At 36.9% G+C, this 26131-nt stretch overlaps 1 protein-coding gene across 1 annotated transcript; it reads right to left on the bottom strand.

The window, feature by feature from the left end:
• Positions 1-661: 661 nt before the first annotated feature.
• Positions 662-25457, bottom strand: NBN (nibrin). The gene is made up of 16 exons (XM_082311218.1): positions 25390-25457; positions 23561-23694; positions 22302-22447; positions 20709-20868; positions 20181-20284; positions 15513-15630; positions 15019-15209; positions 13828-13928; positions 11437-11578; positions 10720-10983; positions 9958-10435; positions 7823-7894; positions 6186-6341; positions 5065-5178; positions 3975-4024; positions 662-788 (listed from the first exon to the last, which is right to left on the bottom strand). The coding sequence occupies exons 1-16, from the start codon at positions 25418-25420 to the stop codon at positions 758-760; spliced, it is 2292 nt and encodes a 763-aa protein (XP_082167344.1). The 5' UTR covers positions 25421-25457; the 3' UTR covers positions 662-757.
• Between the last annotated feature and the right edge of the window lie 674 nt (positions 25458-26131).

Raw genomic sequence — 26131 nt, 5'->3', positions numbered from 1 at the left:
CTCTCCCTTTCAAAAAAAAAAAAAACCCAAATAAAACTGCTTGTTGCTGCTGCAAAATTTTTTGGTATCTTTTTCTGAGTTTATAAGAGTATTTCTAGTCTGTAGGCTGTTGAAACAAATACTGAAGATTTGAAGACATAATAGGGCAAAAAGCACTGAATTTTAGAATTTAAACATTTGTTTCAAACCTGTCATCACACAAAATTGGGGTCTGGCTACAAATAATTTGATGTCACTAACTTCAAAAATAAGAAAAAGCTTGACCTTATCAGTATTAAACACTTTTTTTTTTTTTACTCAGATACAAATTAAAAGTTTGGTCTAACTTACTTATGAAGTCTTCAAAAACCTCCACTTCAAGACTAAATTGACAATATACAAAAAATCTAATTAACAAATCTAATTAACAAAGCCTTTCTAAAAAGAAAAAAGCCTGATGTTAACTTTCTTTTTTTTTTCCCAAAATAGTACTGACAAGCAAACATTAAACAGCCTAAAATGAAATCCTAAGTATCTATGGCATTTTACTGAGCATTATTCTGAAGCAAATAACGTTAAGGTCTTGAAAAATGTGCAATCCCTAAGTACCAAGCAATGAAAGATACTTTTCTTTTTCTTTAATAAAAGCAAGACTTAAAGACAAGTGTTACAACAACAGATAGCTCAAATGGTCATATGTAGGTATATATGTAGACAGAAAACCTAAGGAATAGCAAGCAGATTTTGCCAGAGAATCACTGTAGATTCAGGTCACAATTTATCTTCTCCTTTTTACATTAGGATCGTATCTGCAACAAAAAAGAAAATTTGTCACAAATAAGTAAAACTTAATGATATTTAAAGGTAACAATGTGATGTAAATAGCTTTATTATATATTCATAACAAGGGATTGGTCAGTGTTCAGTCCTTTCCCTGACTGCACTTCCGTAACTACAGTTGCTACAGTCTGACTGAAGGATGCATAAGCTAGAACCTGCGCATGAACTAGAGAAAACTTTTACTAAAATTTTCCCCGACTTCCTAGCTACTTAAATATCTTTAAATCTGATGCATGATGAAGCTTCTCAAAGCCCAACGTTAAGTTCCTCACTTAAAAAAAAAAGAAAAAAAAAAAAGGGAGGGAGGGGAAGGGGCTACTGCATATTCACAGAAACGTGCAACATGTGGCCACAACTCATTCAGACAAAACCCTTCTGCTGCTTCCTACTCCCACATGCAGCAGTTCCTTGCCCTACCTTCCTCTTTACATAGCTTCCGATTGATTATCAGTAATTTATATCTACTTTTGATATACTAAATAGTTACCTCATTTACTGCAATATGCTTATAGTTTGCCTCTGCTTGACACTGCTATCCCTTGGCCTTCTCTTTCTCTCCATTTGTGCTTCATCTCCCAAAATCCTGTGTCACTTCTTTGAAATTCTGATGTGTTTTGTATTCATGCATGAATAACTTATGGACGCAACGGAATGATCAGGCAGTTTTACTTCCACTAATTCTGTTCTCATTCATTTTGCTTAGACAGGAAAATGTGACAACTTGTGAGCCAAATTACATCACCACATAACCAGAAAGGTATTAGAAGTCACTGCTGTTGCTACACAACTCAGACTTCTGGCAAAAATGAACTGTGTACCCTTTCAAAGAAATGCTCTATTTAATAATAACAGTGCAAGCTGTTAACGCAGTAAGATTTTCTGAATGGCTCTTACACATGTTGATAATGCGGTATCATGTTTCTTTGATAGTGATTGGGACAAAAACATCCTCTTTCACCATACACTTTTCTACCTAAATGCACAACTTTTTACTGCTAGTCAAACGCATGGCAGGTGAGAAGTCAAACAGTGGTTGCTTGTTTCTTCACATAAAAACTAAGAAAATGAAATCTTTGCTAAACAAGGGGAGATCCTTATATTAAATCTCAAAGCATGTCTTTGAGTTTACTGCTATACCATTGTAACACATCAGTTCTAACATTTAAATATGTCCTGGACACATGGCGGGGGGGTGGTGGAGGGGAAGATACCTGCCATCAGGACACCAACAGCTTCAAACCCTGTCTATGACTGCCTGTGGAGATGCTGACACTGACAGTCATGAACATCTTTTTATGTAATCTCCCCCACCTCACCTCCAGCCATTTTCTATGTTAAATGAAGCCTGGATGAGGTTTTCCAGACAGAAAGAAATCAAACAACATTATCGGAGAAAGGAAACTGTACAGTGCCTGCGGCCTGAAATGGAAAAAGGACTACAGAGATTCCACTAATGTGAGTGAATGCACAAAGAAACAAAAGACCTTGCTGGGAACAAGGAGTGAAGGATACAAAGGGCTATTACTGAACCTAATCCATTTATCTGTAGTCTTAGCAGACAGGACGATATGCCTTCCCTTCCTCCTCTGTCTCGGTACGTACTCAGCGGCAGTTGAGGGTACAGATTTTCTTTCTAGCTCATCTTTACCTTGGAGTACTGCGTGACTTTTTCTATGGCATCTTCAAAAGCAATTTTCATGGGAAATGGCAGCTGTTAACATTAGCATTATGCCAAGTAGTTTTACTCAGGATCAAGGAGAAAATTAGAAGTAAGTTACAAACTGCTGAACATTACATTCCGCGTTTTAATATTTCTGCCTGTGGAAACTTCTGTAAGTACAACTATCCTAAATAAACTGGAGTCGAGGTAAAAACTTTTCTAAGCATGAATACATGCGAATTATCTAAGTTTCCACTGCTGTGTTCTGAAAGGCTAAAATTAATCAAGATATTTTGGACCAGTTAATATTCCAGCACAGCAATCAAGCTGCACCATGTTTTTATAAATGTCTTCGTAATTGACATATATTTAAGGGCTGTACTGCCGATGTGAAAACTGGATAAAACAGCAAATTTGGCTTAGAACTTTTTTTAATTAGAAAGTGTTTATAAATCATTAAATTAGGATTACAGTTGAAAGTAGCTGGACAGGAAATCAACTGAACAGGATGATTCTCTCTTTCAAAAGAGAGATTAGGGAAAGTATTAGATAACTGAAGTGTGGGTTATTGAAGAAAACTGCTGAAACAGACTGTATTTTGGAGGCAAATGATACGAGTTATGGCAAAAAGCAATGGCAAACAGCCAAGGTGAACCTGGACATACCAAAGAAATCTCTCAAACTCCTCTGACATAAGCACTGATTAAGACAGAGTTAATGACTCTATTACCCTGTCAGAAGCATAGAATGATTGGTCTAAAAATGCCTCCTCTCCTCAGTTTGAAAACTGGAAAGATGGTGAGGGATTCAGGGAGATTCTGAGAAGGGAAAAAAAGGTAGGAGCTCTTTCATTGTGAATGGGTTTGAAAGCAGCTTAAGGTCTCAAAGATCAGAGGGGGCCACACTAAAGGATTTACTTAGGGGTTTTTTTAACATTTGTTTAAAATTCTGGGAATTATTACTTCAAAGATAAAAAAAAGAAAGAAAGCAGTCCTGCCCATCACTTTTTCACAGAATTAGTACTCTGTTGCTTTATCTCCCTCAAGTGACTCAGGGACACAAAATGCCATAGCCAGAATGAAAAACTGGAAGACCCCATCACTTTTTCTTGGAAGTTCAGATGACTGACTGAATTGTAAGATCAAAACACTTCATTAGGCTCTAGCAACCACTAATGGCAGAAAGCCTGACCCCAGAATCTCTTCCAGCCTTAGTGAACCATGAAGCTTGTGCATATGAGACAGGAAGTAAGAACATTCTCAAACAAAAATGTTGCTATTAAAAGATTGTAGCAAGTCTGAATTAAATTGAAAGTTTAAGACATAAAAAAAATTGAGAGAAGTTGATGAGTCATTTGGGGTATATTCCATACATGGGCATACATGGAATTTTCAAAGAATAGTCAAAGTAGTCTTTTACAAAATTGGAACCTGTCCAAAAAAAAGATGTGAATCAAATTATACACATTTTTTAAGTACAAACACAAAACTCTTACCTAAAGAGATCATCAGCAAGCGATTCTTCTCTTGCATGTCGGTTTTGTTCCTGAGAAAATAAGTTTATTCAATATTTGACATTAAGGGTGAAGCTAATGAACAATACAGAGGAACAATATATCCCAGCATTAACACAGTTTTTCCTGAAGAAATAAATTTTCCTTAAGAACTCCATTCAGTGCATATTCACATTAGGTAACATATCGCACTACTCAAGTTTGGCTACTGCTACCAACTAATGGAATGGATTAGTTTGTGCAAGATATCAATTTTGGTCAGAAATAAGTTTTTTGTTTTTTAAGCATCATTATAGAAATAGGGACATTTTAATCTGATTATTGGTGTGTAAAGGGAATTTTAATTTGCATTATCTATACCCGGGGGGGGGGCGGGGGGGAGATACATCAACATTTTCTCGTTAACAGGACCTCGATCAGGCTGTGGAAACAGAATATTGCTCATTAGCAGGTATTTTTAAAGACACTACTGGAAAATGAAAGTGCTAGAGAACAGCTATGATAAAACATAGTATTTTTTAGAACTTCTATATACAAAGGTAAAGATTTTTGTAATAGAAAAAATATTGAATTTATTCTTACTATATCTCTTCAGTCTACTGCAACAGAATTTTACTCAGGTATTTTCTGTTCAAGAGCAGAATATCAATTGTACTGTATAACAACTTGAACACAGATTACCATATAGAAGTTCTCCTTAGTTCTCTGTCATATTTTTAAGAGCCACAAGTGTCCATGATGCTTTTTTTGCTTATAAAAAAAAAAAACAAAAAAAAAACCCCATTCTCTTTCAGGTTATTGATTTTTTTTGAACCAGTTTTTCCGATTATATGAATGTTGAATGTAAAATGAATTCAAATAATCAGGAAAAAAATGAGCCTTACCACTGACCCCTGAATTCCAGTAACTTCTCTAATGTGTATGTTCCTATGAGCATGTGTGGACAGCTAATTGGCTGAGGTTTTATTTCAAAACTAAAATTCCGAAGTATTTCAGTAACAACCACAGCTTGGTATGACCACTTGCATGAGTCAAGTTTTTGTTTGCTCATCTTTGAGCAAGAATTCCTTACCTCCATTTCTTGTTTTAACCAGTCTTCTAGCTCTGAATTCTTTTTCGCATGGTGAGCAATCAAATCTGACCCTCCAATAATGTATGGAAGTTGTCCTGCCCCTGGATAAGCTACCTGTCAGACAATAAATTCTTACAATTACAATACAAGGCAAGCACACTGCAAGTAAACGGTCTGTTTTAACAAATTCAGAAAGTCTACTCAGATATCACAGAAGAAAGTCAGTCGGTCTTTCTTTGAATAACATTTATCAGAGATAATATTTAAAAGAGATTGAAGTGAAAAAATCATTTACAGAAAGCTATTAACTCCCTTCTTTCACCAAAGGAAACAAAAAAAAAGTGGACAAGTTATATATGCTAAATAAATCCGACAGTACATTAAACGGAGTTTGAAAACATTATAAACTGATTTTTACTGATTCTATTTTATCATCAGAATGCATAAGAATCTATTACAAAACGGTGGAAAAGAAAATACTACCAAAATTTAAAATGTTATCTAAAAATGAGAGCACACTCCCAGAAAGCTGCAAGTGACTCACATTCTCTACATAATATTTTACTGAAATGTATTTCTAGTAATCTTATACCATATATACATTTTTATTTTTAATATGAGCTGAAGTAGTATTTTTACATTGAACACTAAGAACCTTCTTGAAATTATCCTCAGGACCCAAGCAAGCAATCATCATACTTTTTTAAGATACTAGATTTAGTTCTATTTAGAAACCCAAGATTTATTAGATAAAATGCAAGATTCTGATCAGCATATACTTTATAAGTAGGTCTTTGGAGAAGTCAAATGGCTAGCTTTTGGAGGTACAACCAGCAGTTACGGTGGGCATCACTGAATGACTTACTCCAAATAACAGCTTGGAATAGAGAGTACAAGTATCTAATCTGGCATGAGGTAAGCCTTTGTCAGCCTGGTACTTATTTAGTCAATTAGAAAAATATGTTAACAGTATAATACGGTATTTAAATTGTTTCTTTCTGTAGTTACTATCAATTTAAAAAAAAAAATCTTTCATAACACACATTTCTATAATTTTAAGGCAATATTTTTTAGTATTTTTAAACAGTGCCATCTTGTGACCATTTCAAATACACACTAACCTTTTTGAACATTTTGAAATTTTTCTTTCCCCCATAACTGGTATTTCCAGTAAGCTGACTGTTCTGTCTTGGATGGCTGACAACCAATGATCTAAACTCTGTCAACAGAAGTCTGCTAGGAAGATTGTTGGCGTCATCTTCAAGTTTGTTGTGGTTCTTATGTGGGAAGAGAAAGGAAGGAGTACTTCAAGTGTATAAACAGACATACAGCATATCTAACAGTATAAACTTTAGAGAAAGAAATTCTCATGAGCACAACCGAGGCAAAAATTAAGATTACAAAAGGGTGAGGGGAAACAGCAGCAGTGCTAGAAGCCAAGAAGACAGATGTACTTCTCTGCCTCCTTATATACTACTAATAGAGCTGCGAGCTAAGTAAATTTATTTCTCTCATATTTACATCTATTGAAAAGACAGGATCACTAAGAACGGCAGTAAAAATAATGAAGTCAGTATACCTCATTTCACTAGGATTTTACTTCAAGATAAAACTTCAAGTAAAAAAAAAATTTATTTTTTTTTTTTTTTTCAATTTAGCTAATATCTAAGAATTACTTCTCTCCTCCCCTCCACCCTGCCCCTTACCTGAACTAATTCAATCAAGCATGCTTACTCTAATAGCAACTCCAACTAACTCCAAGGAAGACAAAACTGATCTTCAGCTCAATTCTAGGCTACGGATTTACCATTTAGGCCAACTTTAGGGCTGTAAGCTGGATCTGATCCATGAAAGAACTTTTTCTTGTACATGAGAATGCTCATATGTCAGTAAGTTTGCACGCACACTTTGCTTCTTGGGGCTAGACCTATGTGGATTAAAAAGGAAGTCTGGGTGCAGGACAAGTTCACAAGAAACATTAAACTGTCTTCATGGACAGCTCCAGTCCAGATGCAGTACAGCTGTTTCATAGCAAAGTATAAACTGAAAGTCCCTTAATCTGAGCTGACCCTGCACTTTGGTATACCTGCAGAGCATTCCCTCTTCCTGGACTGTTTTCTGTACATATGTGAAAAGGTTTTATCCTGCCCCTTGTTGAATGGCTACACTCTCCTTTATCTCTACAGAATCTTTCCATTTCACTTTCATTTAGCCTCATCTCCTTTTCCTCTGCCTCACTGCCATTCCCAGCAATTCTCCCCTCCTTCCTTCATTCATCTCACCTATAACAAACTTAGCATGCTATTTACTGTTAATCAGTGTACGTTACATCTGTTTTCTCAATGGTCCATCTCTTCCATTCTAGTTGTGACCTCCTTAGAGCAGACAAGGAGATTACGTTCCCGTCTGGTCTTTAAGCAGTAACCTAACAAAAATATCAGTACAAGGTACTAACCGCATTGAAGGGTTAATGCAATTACATTAGGTTTCAGTAGTTCAAGTATCTCAAGTAGCCATCCAAATGCCATTACAAAACCATGCAGATGAACTACAGTTCTCTCTGTCTTTTCACAGTCAATAAGTTGGACTGTACTATTCAAATTTACACAGAGTTATTTTAAGGAGTACAATCTTCAGAACCTCCTTTATTCTGAGAAGCATTAAGAAAATGAATCAAAATTCTGCTTTTAAGAACACAGCATTGGTGGGTCCTATTTCAAAGTTTGCTCTTAAAACCTAGGATTAATTGGTTTCTTACCAAGACTGGTGACTCTTGCGTGATCTTACTTTTCATTTCTGAAGTTAGAACTGATCCAAGTTCTTCTTCTTTCTATTTGATTAAAAATTATTTAAAATGTAACACTGAAATTAAATACAAATTTAATTACATAAAATTGTTTCCTGCTCTCTGCAGTGGAATAAGCGTTTTCAAATCAATATAAATATTTAGACAGAAAAGAAACTGCACTGTACTTTCAAATTTAGATATTTTATATACACTACAACAATTGCTGGGTTTGTTCTATTAAAAAAATCACTATTATTTTCTCTTTTTTTTTCTTATACCAGTAGCAAGTGTTGTCCATCTGTACAATCTTTAAAGTCCTGCCAGGTTCTGGAAAATACTGTAAAAGCTTTTAAATATAAAAAAGTAGCATTTTCAATTTCATATGTTAAGTGTACATGTGTGCAGAATGGACATTTTGTTACTATAATAGAAAAGTATTCTGCAGGTTGCTTTCCTTCTATAGTTTAAAACCAGATTTGCCTTTCATAAATTATTTTCAGTGGCTGAAAAAAAAATCAGATCAGCTTTATGCACCCTGTAGATTTTGAGTCAATTACTCACATTTTCTGTCTTGCCAGATACACAAGGTGCATCTGTACTTTAAGAAAATAGGTAACAAACATACCTGCGGAGCTTTATCACAAAAACTCCTTCCTATTCCACTGGAAATATAATTTACGTAAATAAAATAAGTCATTATTAATTAAACTATTAGAAGACTTCGTCAGCAAAAATCTTGAAGTGCTCATCTGATAAAACAGCAGTTTAGTTTTATGTAAGAATTTGTTTTCCTTCATGATCCTGACAAGAAGTTAGACTAGCAATAGGCCATAACAAAATTTGAAAGACTATTCCAAGCAGCCATTTTAGTCTCTCACTACTGTTAGACCTGATAGAAAGTACCTCCTCTCTGACAGTATAAAGAGCAAGAAACAAAGATTCTCTACAATTATAAGACTTACTTGTCTTTTAAAACTTGCCTGTTACTAACACAAAAAAAACCCCACATTATAACAAAGTTCAAAATTCATACTTTGCTGGAAGCAAGCTCCAGTAAAATATCAAGAGAAGAGTGTTAAGCTGGTCTGAGCTAAGGATGCGCAGACAATTACTAATTCTCATCTGATCCAAGGCATCTTGCAAATTCCAGTTACTCAATCATACATTGAAACTTTATTACTACAGCATTTAGACACTGCCTACACTGTGTAAGAATTGACTGGACAGTAAGCTTTCATATATATATATTTTAAATTAAAAAAAAAAAAAAAAAAAAGAAATCTGTTCCTTCTCTCTTATTCCCCTCTGTGTTGTTAACAGTCTACTTTGCTAGAGCTCTCAACATTGTTTTCCTCTACAAACCTGGGTTTGTTTTTTATTTTTCAATGAAGTGGCTACCATTAACTCAAAATCCACTGTTTTATTCATTTCTTAGAAAATTGCCTTATTCTCAAAAACAAAACGGGGGGGGCGGGAGGGGGGGCGTGTCAAGAAAACTAATCACAAGCTGTGTGGTTTTGGTTTTTTTTTTTTGTTGGTTGGTTGGTTTTTTCAAGAGGACATTAGTGATTTGAATTGCTTCATACAGGAATTTTAATAATCTTTCACGTGACATCTAGAGATTCTGACTTGAGAGACACTGGACACTACTGTGGTATTCAACAGAAGACGTCAACTAAAGGTTTCTTCAGAAAATTCATTACATAAAGATAATGTAATTATTATTTTAGTATAAATATCAACATTATAATTAACACAACATGCAATACGAGAAGTTTTTCTTGGACCAGGGGTATATTCTGCTGTTCTGCCTACAGTACTTCAAGCAAACAAGAGAGAAAAACTTTCAGAATACAAGCAGCTTTCAATTCACAAAGTAACCTGAAGAATGAAAAACATTTAGGTAGGTGTAACACTGCAACGTTCACATGTAATAGATACATCATTTCAATTTTTAGTTTGGAGTGATTTGAGAGGTTTAAGCAAACAAACTTTACAGAGCCACTTTCTGTATAAAGGTAGCCTCATCCTTAAAGAGGCTATCTGCATCCTTCTAACACAGTTGTAAATTTCAAGATTAGGCTGAAGAGAAGAATATAACTTACCAGTATTTTATTCTCCTCTCTCTGCTTTACATTTACTTCTTGAATTGGGCCTCCTTTGGCTTCCAAACATCTTTTTTTTCGTATATTTCCTTGAGCTTCCTGGTCATGATCTGCCATTTGATCTTTCCAGTCTAGGTCTCTGCTTCCAAACACAATTTCTAGAGTCTCTGTATCTTCAGATAAATCATGTAACTCCTTTCTCTTCTCTGGTGCATGCTTTTCATTAGAAGTAATTTTAGTGTCTGTTTTATCACTTGCTAGTTTGCCGCTTTCCCTCACAAGCTTTATACCCGTGTCTTCTAATGCAAAATTAGGGTTTGAGTCCAGGATGTTGTTTTCCTTTTGATGCTGTTCTGCCTCACTGTTCCGCACTGATGAAGCTGTGGGTTCAGTGCACTTGGAAACAGGTGATGACCTTTCCTCCAGTTTTGCTAGTTTGGGTGCAGATGTTTCTTCTTCTTCTTCTTCAGCTCTTTCCCTTAGCGAGAAAGGAATTACAAAAGAAGTAAATTACAAAAGCATTTTTTAATATGACTAGCTGCATCTGCAACACAACAGCTTCCTGGGTTTTAGTGACTGCATTGTGAAATTTGAACGTTAAGTACCCTTGAGGAAAAGCCTGCCATTCTAGGAAGCTGATCTAAAAATTACCTTTTTAAGTGTGTTTTGAATTAAATGTACATCCCTTGAGTTAAAACTATTTTCTAGAAACAGCACCAACATAACAATAACAGAAGTAATGTCAAGAACATTTCAACATACCTTTTTCTAGCTACCTGGAAGTAATTTGTAATTGAGTTAGACTGGTGACGTGAAGCGCGCTCACTAGGTTTACTAGCTTCTAAAATTTTAGATGGCGAGACAGGATGACTTTTTTGACTAAACCCAGATGTTCTGTTCATTCTAGGTGTCGATGTTCCTGCATCTACATTGCCACTTGTACTAGGGTTTTTCTTTACAGTGGTTATATCCTGGAATGCCATTTTCCCTCTTCTGTCCATCTGGGCAGTATTCTCTGTCTCCATACTATATTAGAGAGAAAAAATATGAAGTGAACACACAAGAAGTTACCACAGAGATACACTGTAGAATATAACTTTTTTAAAAAGCTGTACCTGTACTTTGAACATACTTATGAACAATGTAGGTGTGCTAAAAACAAACTGTACAATCAGCTACAACAAATGTATTTTTATAACTGTGAAATGGCTTGAAAATTTTTAATAGTTAAGACAGTCAAGTCAGATATACAGTACCTACAGTTGCATCTGAGAAGAGTCATAAGTCCTATGTGATGTTTTCAGCTACCTACCACTCAAAAGCAGAAATCATCTCACTGCAGACAAGTGACAACAATTCAGTAAGTGCCATTTCAAACACTGTCTATCTTTGTCCATGGCAATGATACAGTTCCTCTGCCACAAAAGGTTGCTTTATTTGCAAATATTAGCTTAGAAACTACTTCCATGAATACTTTACCATGTCTGCTCTTCTATTTCTGTATCAGCTACATATACTGTGCTGTTATCTGCAGCAGTTGGCATTACGGTTTCATCCACAGCCAAACTCTGAGAAATGGCTCGCCCTACAACAGCTGATGCAGGAGTACTTTTAGTTACAGCTGCAAGATCAACGGAAGGAAAGAATTAAAAGGTTAATGTCAAATCTGTGTATCTTTGCATGTGTTATGACACATTGGTAACTGATCAGGTGAGATTTTTGTAAAACAGTCTTAATGCTATTTTAATCAAAAAATTAAGCAGATTTATTAATTAAAAAAACTGAAAGAAGCAGTTCTAAAAGATCATATTCTGGGATTCAGTTTTAGTTAAATATTCCACTAAATTAAGTCATGGAATTTTGCTTAAATAAAAATGAAGCATAATGGGAAATCACACATTAATATAGACATAATGTAATTAATAAATCATGCAATATGTATTTTATGCGAAACTGTCAGAGCACAAAATTCCTTACATTTACTGCTTTATGATGATCTCTAACATGTGATTATTGTATTTGGGATTATTTCTATTAATACAGAACCAGTATTTGCTATCAAAAAAAACTTAGAATAAATGTCTTCTACACCAAGTTTCTCACAGTCCCCATAGCCAGGCAACTGCCTTAAAACATCGTTTGCTTCTCCCTATTTAGTTACTTACATCTTTTCTCTGTAAAGCAGAAAGAAGAGCATATACATCTTTTATGTTGTCTGCCCTTTCACTTGTCCTTTTCTTCATATACTTATGTCTTCTCCAAGTCAAAGGATACTAATATTTACTATTTTAACATATTTCTCATCCTGCTTCTAGATACATTTTTTTTAATTACTACTCATCTCTCAGCCCTTTACATTCTTCCTGCATCTCATTCAGATTGAGAATATGATGACAGTATTATCCTTTCAGATAACCCCTTCATTATACATTCATTCATTACTTTTTTCCTACCACTGTAACCTATAGAAGAATAACCTATAGGGACACCTAGGTCTCCTCCTTGAGCAACTACACATCATATATGTTGCCATTCATTGTTCTGAGACAGGATCAGAAGAATTAGTCTTTTTTAAAATCCCTTTGATTTGCAACAAATACACGGAAGTTTTTTATAACTCCCAAACAATAGCATTTGTTCCCTCTTAGCAAATAAACTGCCAACATAGCTACCTTTAAAAGCTTGATATACAGTCTTTTCATGCAATTCAATGAGATGATTTAATTTTTATCCAATTGAATCATTCAGACCGGAAACAAGAATCAGCATTTTTGATCTATCCAGATGCCTGCAGGGTCAATATCTTTAAATTTAATCTGAGAATCAATTTATCTTGTATTGTTTTCTAAACTAACTGAATAGACCACAGATCACATACAAGTTATTCATATAAGAATACCAGTCAACCAAAATATTTTTCAGAGCTCTACCAGTACTGAATGTACATCTTTCTCTCTTCAAAACACAATTTTGAATAAGTAATGATCCTATATGTAAAGACAAACTTATGGTGTTTTTGTTTGATTTTTTTAAAACTTGTAGGATTTGCTATCCGATACAACACTTTGTAGAACAGAACAGAATCTAAAATTACAGACATAACTGACAATTTTATAGAAGGAAAATATAGACTAATAATTTTGGAAGAAGCATGAAAAGAGAATTAGACAAACAAAAACTCCTTCTGTCTCTCAAAGATTTTTATTACTACTGTATGAGCAAATACAAGTTAAGTTTCAAGTTGAGACTTGGAACGTCCACCCCCAAACTATTACTTTAGCAAATGTGGCAATCGTGTCTCATTGGTTTTACTTGCTATATCAAGATTATGTTTGATTTTGAACTGGGGGGGGGGGGGGGGGGGGGCAGTTGAATTTCCCTAAAGCAAATACTTTTTTGTGCATAAAAAAAGCAAGCCTTTACAAATTAATTCCGTTCTTATTCTCTGAATTTCTAACATTCACCTCTTACCTCCTTATTACCCCTCTTTTCATAAAAGACAGAACAGCACGGAACTCAAACTACCACATACATACCAATTCCGTGGCCACTAAAAATGTGACCTTCAGAACACTGTTTTAAAGTACCTTTCCTTTAAAGATCAATATACTATGTGTCTGCTTTTTACACTAATTTTAGATCTGCTACATTTTTATTTACATCTAGGAGTCATGTAATTCTCATTGCAAGACCACTAAAAAGCAATTACCTCTTCAGACTTGTACACATTTTTCATAGAGTGTCACTCTATTTTAGTGGTCTTGCAAAACAAAACAAAATAACTTGAACATTAGCCACTGATGCCCCTGTACCAAAAGAAATACTGCCTCTTTAATGCTGTTAACTTATTACTACCCTTTTTCCAATTACCTCTGTTACCAGGCTGCTTTTGAGGATTGCAGTATTTTTCCGTAGACATGAAGATAACTGCCAATCCAATTTCTGCCTCAGGAATAGCTCTGAGATCCTTGCTGTTAATATACAAATAAAATAAAGAAAAAAAAAAAAAAAGTTTCTCAACACAGATTCAAAGATGAATAGGTGAATGGGCACAGATATGACAAAGTACAAAACGTTCAATTCCTCCTTTCAAAAAACATCAGTCTACACTACAATTTTCCACAACACAGTAAGTCAGCATAATTATCCATCATTATACCCATGTCCCATATGTTATGAACTTCCATGTTTCCTGCTGCTGCAGCCACTGTCTAGTCCCAGTAATCTGGGCAATGCATCTCTCCCTATCTGATTTCTGGGCATTTAACCAACTGTGCTCTACCTCCCACTCAAAAATGCGTGTGAATAGGAAAGTGACTTAAAAGATTTGAGCACTTCTTACAAGTCAGTTAGGCACAGACACACCTCTTCCGTGCTACACCCATGAGAAGAGCTTGAGTACAGTTCTCCCTATTCAGCAGGAAAATTCAGAGGAACTAGGTTTAAGTGTTAGGTTAAAGGTTGGGATTTTGTTTTCATTCATTGTTTTAATGAGATAGCATCATGAAAATCCTAACAGCTATAAAAATATGCAGTTTGCCCTCTCAAACAGAAAAAACACCATCAAAACAAAAACTGATTTTTATTAAACAGAAGCTGCTCTTCACAAACATTGTATGCAAATAATTAGACAGCAATGGACCGCATGACCTCAAGGTGCCATCTCACCTGTTTTCCATTAAATACATACATATATTTATTGAAAAATCATAGATGATCTGTTCTCCATTCTTAGAATACATTCATTTTTAACTTCTTTTAAATAATATAAGAAAAAACACTTGCCGTCTGTAATTTCAAATACAGCTTCAACACAATGATTTTGTACAGAACTGGATCCGGGGGTGGGGAGAAAAACCCCACCAAATCCTCACAGAACTGCCAAGTCCTTCCTTTCCTGCTTCAACAAATTTTAGTTACTATGCTAAATACTTAAAACAATGAAGAAAATACCCTCTTTATAACCATCCTACTGCTTAAATATATATGCAAACACTATGACTAATTCTCTGCAGAAATTCTGAAATTACCATATCACTGTACAAGAGAACAATGCTGCACCTTTGCAAGACAGTCAGAATGGAATCAGTCCAGTTTCTCATGGAGTCAGATCCTGGGATCTGAGAGTCCGTCAACCCCACATCAACAACACAAACTTCAGGAGAAACCAGTAAAGATGTTTCTTTTCTTCCCTCCATCATTAATTTTGCTTCGCCTCCTCCAAGAATAACTGCTGGACCCAGTTTCTTGTGCTAAAAAGAGGATACATATACCAAAAAAAAAAAAAAAAAAAAAAAAAAAAATCTTAAAATAGTCAGTTTGGAACTACCAGCAAAATGAACTACGAGCATAATGCTTATCACTGATGCACTAATGTAGATGTGATGTGTTCTGTTTCTCCTCCTGTATTTCATCTTGCTTAGGCCATCGTATTGTAAGATAAATACACAGAAATCCTTCTTTCCTGATGAATCCACAATGAATGTGAATTCACAGAGAACAGAATCCATGCTTAGCTACCCCTGCAACATTTTTGCAATGTAAAGCCCAATTACCTGCTTGGCAGTTAGAAACACAAAAGTTTTTCCACTGAATATTTTTTTCCTTTCATGATGCTCAGATAAATCCAGTTTTTCAGTGCCAATGGAAGGCTCATCAACTGGAGGATAAAAGCTGCAAGAACAGAAAATTAAAGTTACAAAATTTGGATTTACCTCTCAGTACTGACTCATAGTCCTTTCTGTTTTAGAGTAAAACTCTGAAATCAAAATACTGTATTCCTCTCAAAACTATTTACGTAAGCATTTTTTCAAGAGATTGTTAAGAAGAAACAAAGCTGCTAATTTCTCAACATCTAAGATAAGATTAAACTTTCTACTTCAGTAACTAAGAGGACAACACTTTTAGGAATGTATTCAACCTATCCGCTTTAAGCATCTGCTGTACACATATCTACATTCTCCACTAACAATACTGACAAATGAGACTGCAATCTCATTCTGCACTTACTCTAGCTAATAGTAAAGCTCCGCACAAAATTAGCCATCTTGCTTCCTTTGCCCTTCAGATGGGCACAGCCACCCCTCCTTCTCTTCTATCAGATCAAGAAATTGTGTACTACCACACTAGGTGACAGCAAATAAGTACACTTTTCTTGCTGGTGGGCTAAAGAACTGAACTGATTCACCTTGCAGATTCGCAATTGTTTTGTCCAATACAAGAAAAGTAACCAGGAGTTCAGCTGGGGAACAAATCAGGCAGAAGTGAAATTCTACGCTGAAGCTCTAATGTTTGTCATGGGCTGCGATATCAGCTCCAGTTAACGAGAGCATGCCCACATCATAAAAAGCCTCTAAAGTTAAGAGAAGCATTTAACTGACAATTTCAGGATAGTATTTACAGGATCTTTGAGCCACATATTCACTACTACAGCAGTTCTGACAGAGTAAGGTGAAGGCACATGCTAGAAAGGATAGAAACTATAGGTTGATTTCAACCGTGCTATACTATGTCTGTACCTAAACAGCAGTTTATATATGTACTCTGGCTGAACAAAGAACTACTTATTTTTATTTTAACTGCTGATTATGCATCCTTCTCATACTACTATGCAGGAAAAAAAAAAGATGCTGAAACACACTCCCAAAATCTGGTTTAACAGCCCAATAAATTACGTATATACATGTATACATACACACACAGATATGTTTTTAGATTTTTTTTCCTCATTTATGCAAAGCAAGATTCTAAGCAAGAAACATACTCCATGAAATACTGAAATATTTAAGTTTCTGAATAAAATGCATTTGTTACATAGGTAATTTCACCATCTGTAAACATATATTCTTCAGACACTGTGAATATTCACATACTTACAGCTGAACAAAAATAAGCATGTACATTTTCTACCGCATCCAAATATGTGATTTAATTATAATAGGCTAAAATGTACTATATAGTTACAGTTAATTTTAAATAATCTTTGTTCTTTTGTGTTCTTCATAATGAGTTCCTGAAGCTTTATGTACACAACGGAAATTAACCAGCATAAAACCATCAGGTTTCGAAAAATGAGTATTTGATAAGTTTCAGCAACCTGTTCAAGTCTGTTTACAAAAATATTGTTCCATCGAAGTTGAAATAGATATGATAAATTCTACTGATTTTAAGAAATACAGCAACTCAAATGTTAGTTACCAAGCCAGAAGACTTCTGATACTGAGCCCCATAGAGACAGTTATTAAACCTAAGATAAATACAGGGGGCAAAGTTATTTTTAAAAACCAAAGGATGAGTAAAAAAAAGGAGAAACAGTAGTTTTCATTACTTCAGAACTGGACTAGTTTCTCTAGAAATACATTTCAAATCTCTGGTTTTTAATTTCACCAGGAACCTTCAACTGATCATTTCCTTCTCAAAGAAACCTTTGCTTTTCCTTGGAAATTCTTACCCAATCCTGATGTAAGCTCAATGGCAATATAGTCTTTTTCCATCTTATGATTCTGAAGTACTTGTACTCTCTCCCCATAAGCTTTGAACAGTAACACCATTATCCAAAAAAGACCCTCTACAGTCTTGAATCTTTCAATAAATAGATTTTGATTCTTGATGAGTTTCTGTTAAATGTTCAGTTACTTTCCTAGTTTTTCAAAGCTCTGCACTATTTACACTGGACAGCTGTAATAAAAGACGTTATTTCATATAGAGCTGCACTTTGCAGCTGTTACTGAAATCCAAGTTATTTTTCTGCCTTGCATAGGTTATCAGAGAATATCAGCAGACTGAGGTAATATATTTCACCATAAAAAGCCTCAATTAAGAAGCCACGTTCATTATGTGAACTGCAGGTTCGCCATTCTATGAAGTCTTAGCATAAACAAAAAACCTTTCATTTTTTTGAACTTTAAGATTTTATTTCCCTAAGATTTTTTTTTTATTAGATCTACAGTAGTAATCAAGATTTAATTAACAGTGTCCTCCTGTATTACCACATCAATATGCCTTTCTTATTTCAAATCCAAAACTTATTTCATATCCAAGTTGTTCTTGCAGATGTACCAGCTCAGGTCAGCTCTAGCTACAATGCATAACGTAGAGATTCCCTGCGGAAGTTAAAAGCATTTTTGGAAATTGAATGCAAACAGTTGCTAAGTAAATTTGCAGTATCTTCCCACAAGCTTCATCTTAAAAATATCACCTATTTAAGATACTGTAATTATTTTAAATATAGATCCGTGTATTACACCAGCTGTCTCATTTAGCTTGATGCAGAAAACTCTGTGAAAGCTAAATAATGGATATACTGCTGGTGTCAAGCACGTTTAGTGAACACAATTCCTCTGAGGGTCTGAAAAGTTCTGAAAAATGTTAAAAAAAAGGGAAACATATCCATCTGATTCTATTTTAGGAAGCACTTAACAGCTCAATTATACTGTCACTTCTCTAAATAGAGGAATGGACAACATGCACCTCCGTTTCAAGAGCTCAAACCACTGTCAGCTTGTTAGCGTAAGAGACAGTAACAGCAGCCTTACAGCTAGGTAACATTAGACCAAGCAAATTTCAGATTGAACAACCAATTGCTAGCTTTTGATGGCTTATACTACCTGTACTAAAAAAAAAAAAAGTCAGCCAGAAAAAAATATATCCAATATTTCAGAGAGTACTCTAAATAGTTTGTTTAGTTTTCTCATGTCCTTACAAAACAATGTAGAAGTATAAGTAGAAGGAAAAGTTGCAATTCATGAAGTTTTCCCCTTTCCTCTGAAACTGGAGACCAAATGAGCTTTAAACCACTCACAGATGACTGATTTGACGTATTACATAACCATACCAATGTAAAACAGCATCTAGAAACTGAAGAGTACTTGCTACCAATTGCTCCAGATTGGCACCTGTGTTGTTCTACAAAGGTACTGTCACATTCCGTCAAACATATTTTAACACGTAGCAAGTGCAGCATATTGTGAATCCTCTGCAGCTTCGCTTCCCTTATCATATGTGCACCACTGACATTTGTTTAGCTGCCCTTTTTTCCATCCTGTTCTTCAAACTGTTCTACCAATGGCTATCATCAGAACCGCTAAAGAAAATAAAACAAATTGCCATGTCTAAAACATAATGTATGTATGGATATACATACATATGTAAAGGCAACAAAGTGACTTCTCTTCTTCACCCCTTATTTCCCCCAACTCAAATGTCTGGTGTCCAGCAACCACCTGGTTAAAACAATACATCCAGAAAAATCATAATGTCTTGAATGCATTTCAAGTAATTTCACAAATGTTTCTCCCTGTTAACTGACATTAAACGTTGAACATGTTATTTTTCAAATGCCAAGTATTCTCGCAATTTCCATTCGTTACATATTTCATTTCCCAGTATCTTCCAAAGCATACAAAGAGTAGAAGAGATAAAAACACAAGTGCCCATGCAGTTCACCTTTTAAAAATACTCGATCGAAGTTTCTCACCTGCATAAATCATGTGTTCATAAAAAAAACCCCAAACAAAACACAACTGTCTCCCTTTTCAAGGTAAAAACAGTAGCAATACAGGCTCAGATTAAATTCTCTCATACAATAACTGGATTATTTTTACAGTTTTCTACATGTAGAAAATAACTGAAAGGGCTATTCTACAGTAGTTATTTATTCCAAAGTAAGAATTCCCTTTTCAAGTTAATTTAACCATGAAAACAATGAGTATTTTATTCTCATATAGTGAAGACCAATGCACATTAGTCTCACTTCATCTCTTAACAGATAATTAAAAACCCCTGCTATTTCACAGAATTCACTGGTCAGGCTAACTCTGTTTTGATCAAAGTTTACAGTAAACTCGGTAACTAACTGAGTACTTGGAAAATATGTCTACATAACGAAGTATGTTTGATATAATTTCTTTTCTAAAAATATAATTTTCTGTAATTATCAACTCCCAATAGAGTTTAAACATTGCTTCAAACATATCACCAAAACAAGTTCCTATTTAGAGCCAGTAACATCTCTAAGCATATAATCCATTCCAAGAGCTCATTTTATAACTCTAAGGATGACAGCAAGCCTGAATATTAAAATGTGTGTCATGTTAAGCATTCTTCCACAAATAAAGTTACTGTAATTCACATATTCTGTCAAATATAATCAGATAAATGTGTAATCATTTGATAATCTAACTCCCATAAATTTAATTCTGTGGCGCTGAAAACATGATACTTACCTTTCATGATTTGGCAACTGTTGCCTGGACTGAATAGCTTTGATTAATTCAACAAAAAATTCTGGTTTTATAATTGGTCGACCACAAATCAAAGCACATATAGTCTGAAAAGACAGAAAAATATATACTTACTGTATGGAAAAAGTTCAGCTAGAATATGGTTCAACGGACATTAATTTTCTTAATATCTTAGATGTGGAAAAAGTCACATGAACTAATAGAACAATACCAAATTTTGCTACTGAAAAACAAGATAGTTTTGCTTCTAACAGCCTAGCTTTTAATTGCTGTCTTGATCAAAGTTATGAAAATGTACAAAGCAACTGATAAAAATCAGTAACAGTCGTCAAAATTGGCTTTTTTCATTTTCTTTCCCTCCAATCTCCCATCAACATACATCTCTTTCTAAACTTGGAAGAGTTGATTTCATTGCTTTGTAGAGGAAAATCTTGAGCAGGTCTAGAATTTCATTCACATTTGTGGGAAAACTGCAAAGCAATGCCATCAATATGAAAAAGCTCAACATACCTTAACAGTAACTTTTACTGATACCATTACAAGGTGAGTACACTCTTTTGTCCATTCATTCACTACAAGGCCTCCAAGCTGCTGGATGGCTTGATTTAAAGCAGTTTTCTGAGCAACATCTAAACATGAGGAGCAGACAACCAAAGGTTCATACTCTACTCTGAAAAGAACAAGTAAAAGAGAATTGCTTTAGTTATTTCAGCCAATCATTATGATGAACAGAGCTGACTTAACTACTTTGTTTGTGTCTCAGGGAAATCTGAGGAGAGAAAAGAAAAAAAAAAAAAAAACACAAAAAAACCCCCAACCTCAAACAAAACCTAAAAAAACAACAAACAAAAAAACAAAAAAAAAGACCCATGACTCTTACCTAGATCCAAGACCGTGCTTTAAAATCTCCTGAAGAAAGTAAATACTGATTTTTATTCAGAAAAATTAACAACATTTTGACGTGATGTCTGAAATATTTCTAAGGACTTTTGGATCCTTCAGAGACATCACATAGAATTAGTGCTTCAAGAATACTGCAATGTCAGGGAATATCAGAAGAAACCGAGCATGTGCTTTCAAAGGCAAAAAGTATGCTCAACAGAACAGTCCACAAACAGATTAGTATTTAAAAAAACACGTGTCATAGAATGCAAGTTCAAGTAACTGTTTTTCCTAACACTGCCGTTACCCTTGACCATAAGCCCATTCATATTTGTAGATCTTCCATACGGAGTTACAGCGTATCAAATTCCATGATTTGATTTGGTTTAGTCTACAAAGCAGAAAGAAATTTCAATAATCTTTCTGGCACAACAGTCACGATGTATCTGGTCTCATGGTATGATGCCTGTATCAAGTTCAGGTATGTTTATCTAAAATATCAAAAATAATTTATTGTAATAAGAGAAGGATAATGCCATTTTTTCTACCAAGTATCAGCAGCAGTGAAAAAACAGAGTCAAATTTTAAGGAACAAAGCCAACTTCTGGTTGCTTTGATGTTAACGGCCATTAGAATTTGTTCTATTTACCTGCGACTTCACCTCAAGGAGTGCTTCATCTATTCAAACAGATAGCACTGACTACCATGTTAAATTTGAAAGATTAGCAAGTTGGGTTCACTGAAGAGTATGCAGGCATACATCACAGCAACAATCATTCAACGGCTAGTGCTGCACAAAGCATCCCCCAGCTATCTCAGTTCTTTTCTCATTACATTATCAACAGCTAACAATAGCTCAGGCAAGCTCCCTCCCTACCCTAAACTTTCCTCCCTTCTTTAGAAGCATTTATGTTTTAGGATTTTGTTCTTTGCTAAAGATAGCCTGAAAACACTCACTGTACACGACATCTTCTAAAACGCCAATGCTTTACTATGAACAACTTTAATCTCTTAGTGTCAAAATAAATTATATTATAAAAATATGTAATGGAAACTATTGCAAAAGCAGGTATGGAACATAGGCAAAAATATTACTCACCTCCTTTGCTTTCTAGAAACTCATCATTGCTGTATCACTTGCCAAGTTGCACGATGTGAAAAAAATGCTCTTTTCAAAAACTGCAATTTTCTACTTGGTATTTTATAAATCAAAGCACTTACCTAAACTTGCTCTCAAAGACTCCAAAGTTGATTCTGTCACCAGACTGCAAAGACACTGAAGCGCCATTGAGTTTTGATCCATTAACAAAGGTACCGTACTTAGATGTATCTGTTACTGTTAATATAGGGACTGAGAAACATTGGCTCTGAAAATAAACACAAATAAGCCATTATAGTTTATCAGAATTAGATAGTTTTATCAGAAATGGATTACTATCGTTATGGATCAAAGCAGTACATAAATAAGAAAAAGTCCACAAAATACCATCCTAAATAAAGATTTCGAACAATGAGGCTGGCTTCTGGTTTTCCCTGTGAAGGAATGAGAGAAAACACACATATTTTTAGCTTCGGAGCTTTTGTGCTTCTTACACTCAGTCTTTTTGAAGGCTGTGCAAGGCAATCATTCGCTGGCCCAAAGCCTCTGCTATTTAGCAAGGCTCTGAGATTTGTTATCAATGCTTTTACCTACCATTCAGCCCTGCACAGGTGCTCAAGTTACTCTCCCTCACTTCCTTCCACGAGCACTGCTAGTCTTCCACAAACTTGCAGAGCATGGTGGCACCAGCATGTCTTGAGAAGAGGTTAGACACTGTCATATTTCCCAAATGGCTGACAGGCCAACGAGAACACTGTCAGCCTGTTTTTATGAAATTTTGCCACATAATTATATACTATTTGCAGTATTAAAAGGAGAAATAAATTTTATGTATTTCACGTCAAACTCTATATACGGTTACTTAAATGAAATTCCTGCTGACTGGCTTCAAAATGTCTGTAATCATTGCAACACATAAGTGATAGTAAATTGCTGCTTGCTAATTCTCCTTGGGACATTTTTATTTTTGGCCCCCTAAGCAAATACAGAATCAATGATGTGGAATGAAACAGAAACTAAGACTGCAGCAAGACACTGAAGCACTTTCCAGAACAAAGACCTAAAACTTGTCTATGTAATGAAATTTAATTGCATAATTTTCCTGCTATGATTATTTTAATACAAATTCCTAGTGAATCTTCACTCTGGGATAAAAGGAGCGCTCAAATGGGAGCTTGGCCCAGTAGAATTATGCCACTAAATTTCTCAACACGGGCAAGCAACCCAGAGCAAAAAAAAATAAGTCAAGATTAAGAAAAGACAGGTAATCAATGGTTCTACTCCAAGTATAAACACCAGTGAGAGCAAAATCAGAGTATGTATGATCATGTGAATTATCCACATAGCGTACTGATAAGGCAGTAAAATGCCGGCTACTTACAGGGGTTGTTTCAGGACGACTTACTGTCAGAACCGCGTGACTTCGACTGATGGACTGATCATCCTGAATTAAAATTGTGCAGTTTTTGCGTCCAACAACATATTCTGTACCACTTAAAAGCCGATATGGCTCTCCTGAAAATAAACAAGAGACACAAAAATATCAATTTACAAAAAACTCCAAAAGATTCAAAGCACTTACGAAACATTCAGAAGTTCCTAGTATATCTGAAACTCAACTTTGTCATGCATCATGTTATTAGGCTGACTAGAATCACACATTTAGTTCATAGACAAAATCTTTCTTCCCCTCTTCCTTGCTTTGTCCACTATAAAAGGACACGTTGTGATAAACAAAGCAGTTTCAAAAGTGGCAGCACACTTTTTTCAAGGACAATGTATTTTTACTAATACTTTGCTTCTTAACTTTCCTCTTGTATTACTTCTTGAAGATTGTGTTACATATAGAAGGAAAAAAAAAAAAAAAAAAGAGATTACGCTCTAAGATAGCTTTTCCAAAACACAAGTTTTAAGGGTACATCATTTTTTGAGGGTACGTAATTTGTTTAAATAACTTATTAAGGTGCTCAGAAGAAAATGTCCTCCTAATGAATGTGGGAAGATCTGCAATGTAAATCAAACTGATACTAAGTAAGTTCAGTCTCTGACCTATGCTTTAACTCATTTTTGGTATCTGTCATCTAGACCACATGGTGGCTTTTCAGTGAATGGCTTGGCTACATCCAAAAGTTGTGTGTTACCTACTGGTCAACAAAACCAGAAATGTTTCTTGATGAAAATGAATGAATAATTACAAATTAAATTCTAGTTATCAACCCTAGGCAAGTAACTTTCCAAACACGAACCGCACAGAAGTGATCATCCTGAATACAATGTCAATATCAGTGTTTTGGCTCTTGCTCAAGAGTTTTCCAGGCAGCAAGGGGTAACTCAGTTCATTCCAATAGGATTAGGTACTGTTGCCACTAGGAGATAAACCAAACATCCAGAATCCATTCCCAATGAATTAGGAAATAAAGATGCAGTTGTGATACGACCGCTCGTTACACAGAAGAGAAAACATTTAAGTCGGGAAGAAATCTGTATATTATATGAAAACTACCATCAAAGTTATCAATGCATCAAAGCTCCTATGGATAAGGAAGCTGATTTAAGAAAGGTACACTGGCAATTCAGTCTCAAAACTCTGCATCCAAGAGACAACGTGATGTCTTAAATCCAACACTTGGTCCTTGAAACATCAACATAGTATTTAGACATCTTTTCTGAAAGGAAGGACTCCTCAGGTTGATTTCTGCATCCGAGCTCAATTCTTCAAGTATTTTAAAGCAGCACTCTGCAACCTTCTTCATTGGCTGCAGCAGCGCCTGAAAACATCCCAGACGTATAAAACAGCAAGGCAAAAAGCCCTGTGAAATTTAACAGGAGCTGTGGTCTGCAGGGCTCAAGGGAAAAACGGAGGCTCAGCCGTGGGCGAGCGCCCAGCGCAACGAGGACTTCGGCCACCACTTGCCGGGAGCACGGACAAGCAAGCCCGCCTGGAGACCCCCGCGGAAGCCCAAGCGCCGGCTGCCGGCGCCGGCACACCTCGGCGTCGGCAGGTACCGGCCGGGCCGGCGGGCTCCCGCCTCACCCGCCGCAGGCGGTCCCGGGCCGCCGCGGGACGCGAGCCCCAGGCCCGGCCAGGCCAGGCGCCGTCCCCCGCCCCGGGGGCTCGGCGCAGGCGCAGCCTGGGGCTCGGCGAGGCCCGGGGCCCGCGGTGCCCGGGCCCACCCGCCCGAGCGGCGGCGGCGTCTGTCGCTCCCTCACCTCTTCCTGCGGCGGGCACCAGCTTCCACATGCTGGAAGGCGGCGAGGGGCGCCTCAGCGCAGGGGGCCGGCTCCGCCCAGCGCCCCCCCGGCGAGCCGGGGGCAAGGCTGGGAAGGAAGGAGAAGAGAAACCCCCCTGCTCGCTGCTGGTGCCGGGACCGCCGCCCCCCGGCGAGCCCCGGGCCGGGGCTGCTGCCGCTGGAGGGAGGGGAAGGGAGTGGGAGCCACTGCCGCCGCGGCGCGGCGCGCATGCGCGGCGGGAGCGACGGGGCCCCGCGCCTGCCCGGCCCTGGGGAGGTCCCTGGTCTCTCACCAGCCCCAGGTGGGGCCTGCCCTTCCCATGCCCCCCGCCCAGGGCCTGTGTCAGCCCCCCCCCGCCCCCTGCCCCCCGCCCAGGGCCTGTGTCAGCCCCCCCCCGCCCCCTGCCCCCCGCCCAGGGCCTGTGTCAGCCCCCCCGGCCCCCTGCCCCCCGCCCAGGGCCTGTGTCAGCCCCCCGGCCCCCTGCCCCGTGACAGCTTTGGCCGGGACTGACAGCCCCCGGCTGAGCTGAGGCGGGGCTGCGGGGCCCGGGGGCAGACGGGGCCCCCAGGTGAGGCTGGGCAGGGCCGGCCAGGCCTGAGGAGCCCCCCCCCCCCCCCCAACAGATGTGTCCCTCTGTCCTGCCCTTCACAGGGCGCTTCTGTCCCTAACAAAATGCATTGCATGACGGAACAGGAAATACTACAGAGATTCATCTCTTAGC

This window comes from Platalea leucorodia, assembly GCF_965183815.1.
Source record: "Platalea leucorodia genome assembly, chromosome: 1".
In the NCBI taxonomy this organism is placed as follows: Eukaryota; Metazoa; Chordata; class Aves; order Pelecaniformes; family Threskiornithidae; genus Platalea; species Platalea leucorodia.
This window is presented reverse-complemented; position numbering and strand designations above follow the sequence as displayed.